This window comes from Ips typographus, linkage group LG1 (assembly GCF_016097725.1).
Source record: "Ips typographus isolate SLU linkage group LG1, UJ_Ityp_2.0, whole genome shotgun sequence".
NCBI lineage: Eukaryota > Metazoa > Arthropoda > Insecta > Coleoptera > Curculionidae > Ips > Ips typographus.
In genome coordinates this window covers 11,557,793-11,570,590 of record NC_138422.1, presented here as the reverse complement: position 1 = coordinate 11,570,590, position 12,798 = coordinate 11,557,793, and the positions used below count along the sequence as shown (strand labels likewise).

General features: G+C 32.0%; 2 protein-coding genes across 2 annotated transcripts; both read right to left on the bottom strand.

Moving 5' to 3' along the window:
- Positions 1–1,989: 1,989 nt before the first annotated feature.
- LOC145732421 (uncharacterized) lies at positions 1,990–4,338 on the bottom strand. The gene is made up of 3 exons (XM_081984676.1): positions 4,175–4,338; positions 3,064–3,285; positions 1,990–2,602 (listed from the first exon to the last, which is right to left on the bottom strand). Exons 1-3 carry the CDS (start codon positions 4,233–4,235, stop codon positions 2,391–2,393), a joined length of 495 nt encoding a protein of 164 aa, XP_081840802.1. The 5' UTR covers positions 4,236–4,338; the 3' UTR covers positions 1,990–2,390.
- A 3,872-nt stretch (positions 4,339–8,210) lies between these two features.
- Positions 8,211–12,414, bottom strand: LOC145725918 (uncharacterized). The gene is made up of 3 exons (XM_081974843.1): positions 12,173–12,414; positions 9,105–9,242; positions 8,211–8,814 (listed from the first exon to the last, which is right to left on the bottom strand). The coding sequence occupies exons 1-3, from the start codon at positions 12,219–12,221 to the stop codon at positions 8,597–8,599; spliced, it is 405 nt and encodes a 134-aa protein (XP_081830969.1). The 5' UTR covers positions 12,222–12,414; the 3' UTR covers positions 8,211–8,596.
- Between the last annotated feature and the right edge of the window lie 384 nt (positions 12,415–12,798).

Below are 12,798 nucleotides of genomic sequence, written 5' to 3'. Positions count from 1 at the left end.
GTTTAGTTCATAGACACGTTAAACGTTAAGAAAACTTTAAACATTTTGGTCCTTACTGTATGTAAAACAAGTAACTTGGGTGTTTACTATTGTCACTAAAGAGATCAGTTTACCTCTTTTTCATAGCGTAAGTATATTGTCCTCAAACATCACACTTCTAATACCTATACTATATGATACTTATTGGCCCTAATAGTAGTTGCCATTTGTGTGCAAAATGTCAGAGTGACAATAAAAAACGTTAATGTTTTGATGCCAAATGTAAATTCAAATAACATTTATAATAATATCTTACAAGATTTTCTAGAATCTTCCAACTGCAATCAAACGTACAACCAATATTAGGTCTGTTCGCAGAGGGAATCTCCAACTAGTTATCAGAGAAATAGATACATCCATTGGGCACGAGTCAGAAAACGTCATAGTCACGTGAGCATTCAACCAATGATACTTGACATTTACTGTTTCTGAGTTGGAAACCAGTCAGGGATTGCCTCTGCGAACAGACCTATAATCAAATCAGAACAAGCAAATAGTGTTACCCAGTTCAGCGTGACAGAAACGACAATACAAAACTTACCCGGACAATAATTTAGGAATAGTAACATTACACAGTAGAATTTCGTCGCACAAAACTTCAATGTCAGCTTTATATTGTTAGGATACGTATAGTGGGCCATTAGGGTGTCCAAAACAGCATAAAATTGCCATTTACGGTGTAAGTGGGTTGTAAAAGTTGATATGGACGTGCCCAAAATGTTTTATCATTAACAATGAATTATAATTGTTGTATTGTTTTTTGTTTTGGTCGGTAGATCCGGTTATTTTAATTGCTTTATGTTAAAAAAATATAGTATAGGAATCACATCATGAAAGACCCTAAAAGGTAAAAATCAGCAAAACCATCAGATGTTAGATATACAGGCTACACCATCAAGGTATTTAGTGCTAGTTGTCAAGTTTGACAATTTTCCTAGAAACTAGAAAAACGTGGTTTTCGGCACTATGTAGTTTATTTAAGTTTGAAGATCAATAATTAGTATAATTAAGTTTGGAAGTTCTATAAAGTTCTAAAACTTGAAGCCTTTGGATAAAAACGTCCTTTTCGCAATTTTTTCTTTTTCTCATAAATCTATTAGATTTAGGTAAAAAAAGTCAAATTTCTAATTTATTTTTTTACCACTTTAATATTGATTATTTAGGAAAATCAATGGTGCCTTCTGAAGGCACTTTTTTATGCTTTTCAGGAAAATGGTTTTAGTTTTAAAAAAACTAAAACTATTTGGCATTAAATTGCGCAACTTTTCCTCCTTTAACTAAAGCTCTATCAACTCTAGTTATTGAGATAGCAATGCTAATGCATCGAATTTGTAACACCCTGTATACATATTTAATTTTGTTTGGGTTTGTTCTAACAAATTTACACGCAAAAAATTCATGCACATTTAATTCAATTTCAATAATGCTTTACTTCTCGATTCGATTAATTATTCTCATCCTTCGAGCAAAAAGAACAAATATCAGGAGGTAGCAAATCCCCGTTTGTGCATTAAGCGACCGAGACGGAAGTCGCCATCTTTGTCCCCCACATTAGCCTACTGCGCAATTGAATGAAACTTCCGAAGTTAGACGTAAAACAGTTTTGTTTAAATTTGATGGTATGTGAAGTTAGCTAAAAACCGCAAAGATTTGTTGTTTTTGTTTGTTTTGCTTTTCGGTTCATTAAAGGTTAATTCTTGCAAACTTAAATTAGTTGAATTATTATTGACGAGTGGATTTATGAATAGTGGGCAACAGCAGATTGATTATCGTCACTGATTTTCTGACAGTTTACCGCCGCCATACTGAACGATTTTTGTCCCCCTCTTTGATTGCTATTTCTCCTTCCTGCTATATTTTTTTATTCATTGTTCTCACCATAAAATTGCTTTTTAACACAAAATAATAATTGAATTCCATAAAAAGTTACAATCTAAACAAATCAAACTCTGAACTATCTCAATTTATATTATTCCCTCCACTTTGCACTGTACTACTTTAAAACAACAAAAAAAAGTATTACAAAAACTAACCTATATTATACACATATTAGCGCCGAGTCACATTTTGCGTTACGTATTTTATAAATTAAAGCAAAGGACACATCTTTGGTTGACTAAAAAAAAGTTACACTTACACAACACACAAATATAAGAAACCCACAAAAAGGTCACTTTTTAAGGTTGAAGGCTTTTAATGAAATTAGATGTTAATTTTACGGTTCATGTGGTACCCTTGTTTTTTTTTCGTAAATCGATAACGATATACGGAAGGTCACGAAAATACTGCTTTTAAGAAGATGAATGAGTATTTACACATTTTTCTGCTAGTTCTAGTGCCAAAAAATTGAATTACAAACCTAAGAAAAGCAAAAGAGCGGGTACTAAAGCTACGAAAACTAGACTGTTGCTCGTTGCTGAGTTGCACCCGTCATATTCGCAGCTCACGCAGTACTCCAGGTTCCTAGGCCGGTTGCTGAGGATATCTTCAGGACATGCACCGGCTTTTAGGTCGTTGTGCACCATTCTGCATTCTCTGACCACCTCGTTGAGACCGTTGGGAACTATAAAAAATCACAATTTTGTACTAATTGTAAAATTTCATTGGGTGTAGTCAGAAAATGATTTATTTTACGAATTTATGTATGTCAATTGTTATTTTATTTTTGTTTACATTTTTTACCTAAATTCGGATGTAAACTATCTAACAAAACGTGATAAATAACAAAGTTTTATAACTTGTTTAAAGTTAAAATGGTAAAAGACATACGTCCATACATATTTTGTGTCGCTCAGTACGCTATAAGCAGAAGAGAGACGTAAAACTGGCCTTTTCTACGTCACATAGTACATTTTCGTATATGGTGTACCAAATAAGGGTAGTTATTGTGTTTTTACTAACGTTTTTCATGCAGTTAAATAGATCTACAGCCAAAAAGAAAAAACATGTGTCCAATATTTTTTCGAGTACTACTGATTATCATAAAAAAAATTTTTGCTAGATGACCAATGAAAATTGTCTAACCTGTTAAAACCCTCTTCAAGCATACACTTTTATATTGGCTGTAGGTAGAGGTATGCATTCCGTCACACTGTTCTAAACGTGGAGCTGTACTGGCAGGCTGTAGGTTGCTGTACGAATAGGAATCCATGTGTCTTTGATTCAACAGGATTCTGGTTGTGTTGAAATAGTCCCTGCAGGTGGCGTCGTTTTGTGAAGAACACTTCCAGCAGCTTAAGGCTTCGCCTAGAAATAGTAATCTTAATAAAAACTGTAATTTTGGTTCTAAAATTAATTATAGTAAACTAAATAACTGAACATCTTGTGTAATTTTACGTTTAGTGTCGTCAAAGTTTATATGTAAACAAGAAAAAGGTATTTTGAAACTATTTTCTTTTAGCTAAAATACAAATACTAGTATAATTTTGACATTGTTATGGCTTACTACACTAAAAATTTCAAAATTGTTTTACCGAAGTTCGAAAAATTTAACATGGTTGTTAAAAGAAAAGTCCAATTCTCTCATGTGTTATAATGTCACACTTTTTCCATTCTGATTTTCTCTTCGTGAGTAATAGCTATCATTACTAGTAATAATAGCAATAATATACTAGTTCTTAAGTAAAATTTGCAAAAAAGACAATATCTAAGAACATTAAGACCAGTCATCAAACTGCATTCATAAATTACTGCAGAACTTTTTTTTTATTGAAATAATGACATAATTTTCCTATTTACCAGCTGAATAACGTCATCGTTACAGGTCCGGCAAAATGTAACGACTTTAATTATTTTAAACAATCTACTCATCATTTATCTGGTCTTGGCCGGCTGCTTCCTAATTAGATAACTGGGAAAGACCGAATTGAAGTTGCACTTTGAGTTTGGAATATGACATTTTAAGAAGTCCTTACAAATTGTATACAACTGTTAATAGAAATAGTTCTACCATTGATTTGAGTCGGTCACAGCTGCATTTCACCAAACAATAGAATAATACCTCTATTGAATATTTTCGTTTCGCCATTGATTCACTTAATTACACTAAATAATGCGTCATCTTCTTTTTTTTTGAATATTTAAAACGTTTGTAATACGAATTATTAATAATAGTTTTCAAAAAAATCAAACATACCTTTGGCAGCCAAATGGAGCACCACCGCCATAACAGCCACTATACACATTTGGAAATTCATTTTTCTGGTTAAGTTTACACTCAAGTTTCAACCACCAACGATGGAAACGAAATGGTAATAAAGCGCACGAAATGCTGTTTTGATGGATGCTGCCGGAGTAACTCCCACCACTAACAACCACGCTATTCTTGGTGATTATTGATGTGATGATGCATATTGTTATGGATGATTTAGGGAGGAAGTCGATGATAATTATTCAATTTCTGACAAATTAGCGGATTTGTTAGTCAGGTGACAAAAATTCCTTCTTTTAAACCTTAAATCCCATTAACATCTAAAACGTAACCGAACAGTTCATTTTATGTTTTATGAGTCGTATATATCTAAAATTACACGTTGTTTTTACGTTTATTATATGACCAATACTGAAATAACAACAATGATGTCATGCAGGTGGTTAACAATTACTATTATGTTTTTACACAGGATGGCGAAATCAGTTCAGGATTGAGTTTTCATCGACTTTTTAATTGACCTAAAAATACGCTCTGTACACAGAAAAATAATGGAATCTAATTACCTCAGGGGCTAAATGACATCAGCTTTCAGTGTTTCACCACCCCCTAGTGATGATTAATCATTTAATTACAATGGAAGTTAATAAGAATGAAACTGTAGAGTAATATACTTAGAGTTGTGCTGGTTTTGATTATTTGACCGGTCAATTTTTGGTCATGTTGCTGAAAACTGAGAAAAAATGTGATTTGATCTAATATAAACTACTACAATAATAGCTATTCAGGTAACCATGTTAGTTCGTTTACACGTAATAAAAAGATTCTGAGAGGAAGAGTAATATGAAATAGAAGTATCCAACATGTGTTTCAAACATAACTATCTCAAATTTGAGGGTTCGAGTAGTAAGAGTAAAATAGATAAACAAATTAGATTAGATTTGATCACTCTTGCTCTTACTCTACTCCATGATATGAGTGAAAATAAAAACAAGGCAATAAAGTAGAAAGAAATGCAGTTAAAATAGTTAACCAAATTAACGGGAAAAAATTGCAACAAACTCTTAGAAATTAATTAAAATCATTTATTTCGATGTTTTGGTGAAGTGAGTAACTTCACTTACTTACTTTAGTACTTTAACTGAAATTGATCAATTTCAATGAGCTGTGATGAGAGTCTCGATTACAATTAACTGACATCAATTGATTCTGTGTTTGGTTTGACTAATTTGCAATTTGCTGAATTATTGCACGTGTGTGCTAATTATTGGTTAACTAGTTAATTGTATACGTGTGCCTTAATGAGGAATGAGTTTTAGCGTTAATAAAATTTTTGAAATGAAATGTTTTCTAGTCAACTTGGGCTAGGGCACTTTTTATTTTATTGTAATAAAAATTAGCCTACATAGTTTTTCTCCAGGTTTTATACGAGGTTTAATGACTTGTTTTGCATACAAGACATGTATGCATGCAACAAAGCCGACAAATTTGGATGTTTTAAAATCAGAGATGTAAAAGCGGTAATTTTCGAGTCGGAAAATTTCGATTTTTGGAAATTTACCGAAAAATTACTTCATGCTTGAATACAATTTTTCCTTGATAGGGAAAACAACTGTCAAACTTGTCATTGTTATTGTCAAACTTATCATGTTTTCTAATGAGATAATTTAATGATTAAAAGTACATTAAACTTTAATTTGGATTGATATTGGATGGTTGGTACAATTAATTAAGAAAACGAATTATTTTGGAATATTCAGATTTTCCAATTTTTTCCCGATTATTTCCTTCCTATCAATTTTGACCAATCGCTATCAAGAATTAGTATAACAAATGTAAATTTTAAGTGGAAAAATCACTTGACAACTGTCAACTTAGCTGTCAGCAGTTTTTCCGGAAAAAAAAATCGAAAAAATTTCACACTCCTCACAGCAACATAAAGAATAGTGTTACCCTTTCTAGCTTGAAAGTTATTGTTCTTATTGTTTTAATTAAAATAAAATGTTTATTTAACTCAGGAAATAATCTTACCAAATATCCCTCGTGCATCTAATTTTTCCTGTGGAAAAATTGGAATACTCGTTTCTAAGTAGTTTGTTTTAACAAATAGCATGAGCGAGAGTGGTTTTAAACATCATCCGAGTCGAAGACGAGGATTTAAAACTCGATTAGAAACTCGTTTTTCCGGAAAAATTAAATGCACTAGGGATATTACCCCCGAAAATTACCAGAAGCTTTCTGAAAAATGTTGTATACCTAACCTTAACACTTTTCAAAATAAAATGGATTTTTAAATAAATATTATTTATAATTTTATGCAAGGGTATAATTGAACAGACGTTCTATTTGTTCTCCTGGGCTGTCACAGTAAAAACTGTCAAAATCAAATTTTACAACAAACAACTCAGTTTAAACAGTAAATAACTCAGTTATTGGACGTTTTAGGTAAAAACGCTATACAGGGTGGTCAAAAGAGAATTTCAAGGGCTACAAATTGGTATATTGAACCACCATATAATTGTCAAAATAACCGAGTTATTGAGAATACAATGGAGTATTCTCTACGGTGATTCAATAAATTATAAAATCAATAAATGTTTAACATCCTTGTAACTTGTTTAATTTTCATTTTATAAAAAAAATACCAAATATGAATCTTGTTGATATTTGCATATACTTTTTTCCATTTATTTCCTAGATAATCCATCAGTATACAGGGTGTCCCAAATTTGAACAACAAACCAAACTTGTAATTTTTTATTCGATTTTTGGAATCTACGTCAAATTCTAGCCCTACTTGATGTAAAATCTTTGTATCGATATTCAATTGTTTTTGCTCTAGCAGCCTTACTTCGACCACCCTCCTCGAAAGCACAAATTCCCAATTTAAGCAAAATTTTGGTGCACTTTTCCAGAAAATCGTTCATAACTCGCTTATTTGAAACACCCTGTATAGCCACACTGTATAACAAAAGAAAACTAATGAATGGAGCTATCTATCACGTGACGTTGAGTGGGCGACAGATAAGTTGCCCCTTTAAGCCGCTAGAGGTCGTCAAAGTTGACTTTCTTTTTTTGCAGTTTTTGATCAATATCTCAGGAACGTTTCAGGTTAGAAATTTGAAGTATATTGGATGGTTGGTACAAAAATGTAAAAAACGAATTATTTTAGAATTTTCAGATTTTCCAATTTTTTAGCTAAATTACCGAAAATTTTCTGGCAAATTTCCATAAATTTCATTTTCCGGAAATTTTACATTCCTGTTTAAAATGTTTGGTTCTGTCAAAGTTTTAAGAGTCACGTGACAATTCAAAGCAAACACGTGACCCCGAATTTCCGAGCAAAAATGGAAAATAGAATGCAGGCCGTGAAACAATGTAAATTAATCATGGACACTCAGTTTACATGAAAGGTAAACAATAGACAGCGTTGCCGTTTCTAGGACGTGTAAAGAGGATAATTGTAAATTGGGTTTTAACCTAACCTAACCTTTGGTGTACGTCACTAATTTTACAACTAGTGTTGCCATTACGGGGAAAAATTTTCCACTTCTGAAGAATTTGAACCACATTTGGATAATGGAAAAAACCTTATATTTTTTTTTAAACCTAAAGCTATAAAACTACAAAACTTGCTTAAAAAAGCAATACAATCAGTGTAAATCACATCTTTCAGGACAACTGGCGACTACCAACTGGTAAACTACCAAAAAACCAGAGTAGTCCAAATTCTTCCATCAGATCATTAAGTACGTAAAACGTTATACCTAACATGGATCAAAAGAAGTAGAAAGTTCATGGGCGGGCGTAATGTTATCTTTTCAGCCCCTGATTCTAAAAGAACCTTTTTCTGCTCACCAAATTGGTCTAAAACATTAAAATGACTGATAATGATTTTGCTGTCACGATTATTTCGATTAACATTTCATAATTTTTTTAAAGAAACGTTTATTTGCCCAAATATAGACAATTAGCGATATAAATTACATATCAATAATAAACAACGCAATAAATTATCAAAAATTTTGCAAATACATCTATCAATATATTTTAACAAATAATATTTATATTATGTTAATTTGGGTCATCACTATCAATAAATTTGCTCCTAAACAAGATTCAAGAACGTCATAAAACCATAATTTATACTAAAATCTCATTTATTAATACAAACTTGCATAAATAACAACCTAAATAGTTTTATTCACAAATCTACAAACGTTAAGTAAAAATTATCAGTGGTAACCTTGGTGCATTTTAACAAAAAAAAAAAAATATCCATACTAAATACATGAGTCATTTACAAAAAAATACAGTTGTAGCAACCTGAATAATAACACCAAAAAGCTGCTAATATCAATAATTTCGAGTAACAAGTTTACAGACTTGTTGTGCTGTGTGTACAATTTACATATACCTGGGAATAAGGTAGGCAGCTACAACCCCCAAAACGGTGACGAAGCTGAAGCTGACCGACGAAGCTGAGTTACAATAGTCAGAAGAACAAACGTCACAAACGCTGGTTTTGCCTGCATTTTCCTGGCAGGAGTAGTTGGGTTTGCCGTTGGTGTCCTTGGTAGCTATGATGCACCTTCTAACAGTTACGTCTTTGTTGGTGACTTTGTCTGTGAATAATTATGGTTAAATTGGTTGACAGAGTTGCTACCAAAGTATAGAGAAAAGGTTGACGTCACATATGTTTCAACACAAGGTTATTACGAACGCTTTTGTCAGGTTTATACTATCTGTGAGACTAAAAGTTTGCTCTTGTAAGTGTGTTAATTTGTTAACAAAAGGTCTGAGTTACGTTCTCATACAGTCAAAGTGAACTTTTTCTAAACTATGACAACAATGCAAGTTTTTGCAATTGTGACGTCATTCTCATTTACTTTGATTTTTCATCTAGATAACTTACCGGTGTATACCTGTTTCAAACAAGCTCCAATGTTGAGTTGTGTGTTGACGGTTTTTCCGCAATTTTCCACCTTAAGCCATTTGCTTTCCTCCTGTTGACAGCTGTTGGCGTCGCAGGAATAACAGTTTAGGGCGTAACCTAAACAAAAAATTGTCATAAGTGAACCTTGTTTGGTTGACTGATAAAAATTTCCTATATTATTGATTTATAAATAATGTATACACTATGTGAATATGTTAATTGCAATTTCAACGAATATGACTAACCAACCATATTTAACTCGTTATCGTCTGATTAAAGGTCGACAAAGGCTAATATATTTTCATATATGGGTGATCGCCAAGGTGAATTTTATGGAAACGAATAGTATACAGGGTAATTCAAAATTAGATTCTCACCATTTGGATCTCGGAAACTATAAAAGATACGAGAAAGTTTAAAAGTTTAGATTTTTCTAGTATTTCAGAGGATATTCAAAAAAATATATAAATTTGATTTTTTGTTTTTATTTTTTTCTTTTTATTCATTTTTATTGAAAGTAGATGCAGACCAACTAGTTAATATATCATCATTTTATATAATCATTTACACATAATTCGTAAATTAACGAATCTGATAATAACAATATTTGCATTAGTAAATTATCAAAAGTCAAGTTCATGCAATGATATATTATAAATGTATAATATACAAATAATGAAGTGACTAACAATCTGTTATGTATTTTACTAAAAATCATATATTTCGTCTCTTTTACTCTTAATAGTTTAAGAAACCCTTTTCTATACCTTAAACTAGCATTAATAATGCCCTAAAATAGATACTTTTTCCATTACAATTATGTTTTTCTGGGATAAAAAATGTATAAATCCAGTCCTGTATCTACGAAACCAGGAAGTAAACTTTTTAGGGCGACTGGATAGCGGAAAATAGTCAACAAAATTTAATGGTCTGGAGTAAACACACTGAGGTTATATAAGGGCATCGCTTTTCGTTTGATTGATTGAAGGATAATCAAATTTACGGTAGAGGGAGTTGCGCCCTATTTTCGTAGACACGCAAAAGGGCCGTTGACACGAACCTAAACTAAAATACGATTTGCTGGTGCTATTGATTTAATTAAATGTTATAGGAAGTCAGAGGAAATTCATTAATTCATTCATTCAAAAGGAATTTCATTGAATGCAATTTTGCCAAGTAATTTTTTTAAAAATAATGACACTCCATAAGCGCGTAGAGGTAATGTGACGTAATTTGAGAACATTTGTAATTTGAACAACTGTCAAACGACTTGTCACATTCACTCGGCGAATGAAATCAAAATGACGATCGAAAAGACATGGAGCGTTTTGTAAAAATGTATTATTGAAGTTTCATTCACAAATTAGGGATAACTAAAGCTGAGAATTGAATGTGATGGATTATATGCAAAATATCACTATCTAAACAACACTTTTCTAATGCAAACTTAAACCCAACTAGTCAAATATACTTCTGGAGGAAACAGAGTCATTGTAAACCCTATTAAATACATGTTTACATTGTTGTAACAACTTGCATTCCTATATTAAACGCGACATTGCAAACACCGCTTTCACAATAAACTTAGTCATTTTTACCACAAAAAAACGGGGAGTTCATTCACTTAAATTTTTTCAAATTTTGGTTTAACTGCCTGGCAGAAACCGGCAAAATGTCTTGAATAAACGTAGTCAATTTAATACCTCTAAAAATAAGTGTGTTTACTTAGCAAAAAGAGAGTTTACATCAACAAGACGTCACTATATGTAATTCAAATCCACAATGCTTGTGCTATGTTTGACAGATAGTTTCAAGCTTGTAATAAAACACCCTTCTGAATAGGAAACTGCAGGAATTATTTACATTTGTTTAAAAAGAAAATAATTTTTCCCTCCATGTAGGTATATTAACAATTACCAAGATTTCTATATAAATGGTACTAAAGTTGGAAGACTAACGTTTTCACAAAGATGCAAAAATTCGGTTTGGCTTTTATTAGACCTATAAAAACTTTTAGCCAAGTCATCGTGTCAATTGTATTTAAGATTAAATTGACTTAATTTGAACCTAATTGAGACGTTGCCACATGTTTAATCCCTACAGAGGGAACCTCCTCAGGTTCAATATTGACTGTTTTATCACCCTTCTGTTTTGCATCGCAAATTCACAACTGACTTTAATTGCTTTGTTGCATGGCTATAAAATGATAAATTACTATTATATTCCGTTAAGTAAGTTATTGCAAACATCAGTGCAATGCCAAGGTTAGAGAAACAGCCATATCGATCGGAAAATAGCACCAGCAGATATGAGAAAAGATGGAAAATTTTCGTACAGAAACAATTTTTAAAATTTAAAATTGTATTAGTAACTATTGAATCAATCCCAAATTAGGTATGGCAAAGGTCGTCCTCTGGTCCAAGGCTGACCACCGGTGTCAGCAGTAAAAATAAACTTATTCGCAATCCTTACTTACAAGTATCGATATGAATTTTATAAACAACAACTGTTATAAGAAACATAATTATATTAATTTAATTGGCTTTTAAAACCTGAATTGACCTAATACTCAGTGAACCATTCTATGACCATGGTCATATCAATTTGGTCATGGTTATTGCACTAAATGTACGTGATAAGGTCTTCTGACTAATGCAACTGTTTTTTTTTTCTCAATAATCATTCTTTATAGGTATACGTTTACGTGTGTATATGCAGCGATTATGTCATTATTATTTTTATATTTTACAGGTATGATGAATTATTAATGAGCGGTGTTGAAAAGTGACTTAATTAGCATAAATAGTATATTGATGACGCAAAAACCAAGCCTAAAATTGATTATTTTGCTATAACTAACTCACAGCAAAACTGTATCTCTAAAAATATACTACTTAAACTACTAAGTATTGACATAAAAAGAAACAGTGGAAGAAACAGTGGATTACCATGTTCTAATTTACGAAAGCTATAAATAATCAACCTAATTTCTGGAGTTTTTTTTAAATTGCTGTTAGTGCGCACAGTTAAAAACAAATTTAACTTACCACTTTGAACAAGGGCGATCAAAGCCAAAACGCACAACACTTTTGCCATTTTATAATTTTCGTTAAACTGCTGGTTCTATAACAGATTTCTACTATTAAGAAAGCTTCCAAAAACCCTGCTGGTTATTGCTTCAGTGCCAACTTTTACAAGTTCACAATAGAAGCTACGCTTTGGCGACGATAGTCCGTCTTTATGATTGCAGGACTGCTGGTGTGGGCAAGCCAGGACCGTACTACTATTTTTTCTCTAGACCATCAAACTTAACCGAACCAACTGGTTTATTTTTACGAATCCTAGTAGTACGTTTTTAACGTTTTTGATCCGCCATTTTACTGGTTGTGGAAGTAATTTTAAGCGTGGCAACGGATATTTGCTTCAAATGAAACAATCTAGGCTTTCACCTCGAATCGTGTTAAAAAACCTTCTAGAATGTTGTTTTGTTGATTGGCGGATAAACAACATACAGAACCGGTTTAAGAGTTTTGTTCCCAAAACTTATTTCATAAAGTTTATACTACCAGAACATTCGATAGAGCAGCTTATTTTAATATAAACATATGCTTCCTTTTGAAATACAGGGTGTTAAGGTTTTGGTTTTTTTTAGTACTATTATCAAAAATTTGGC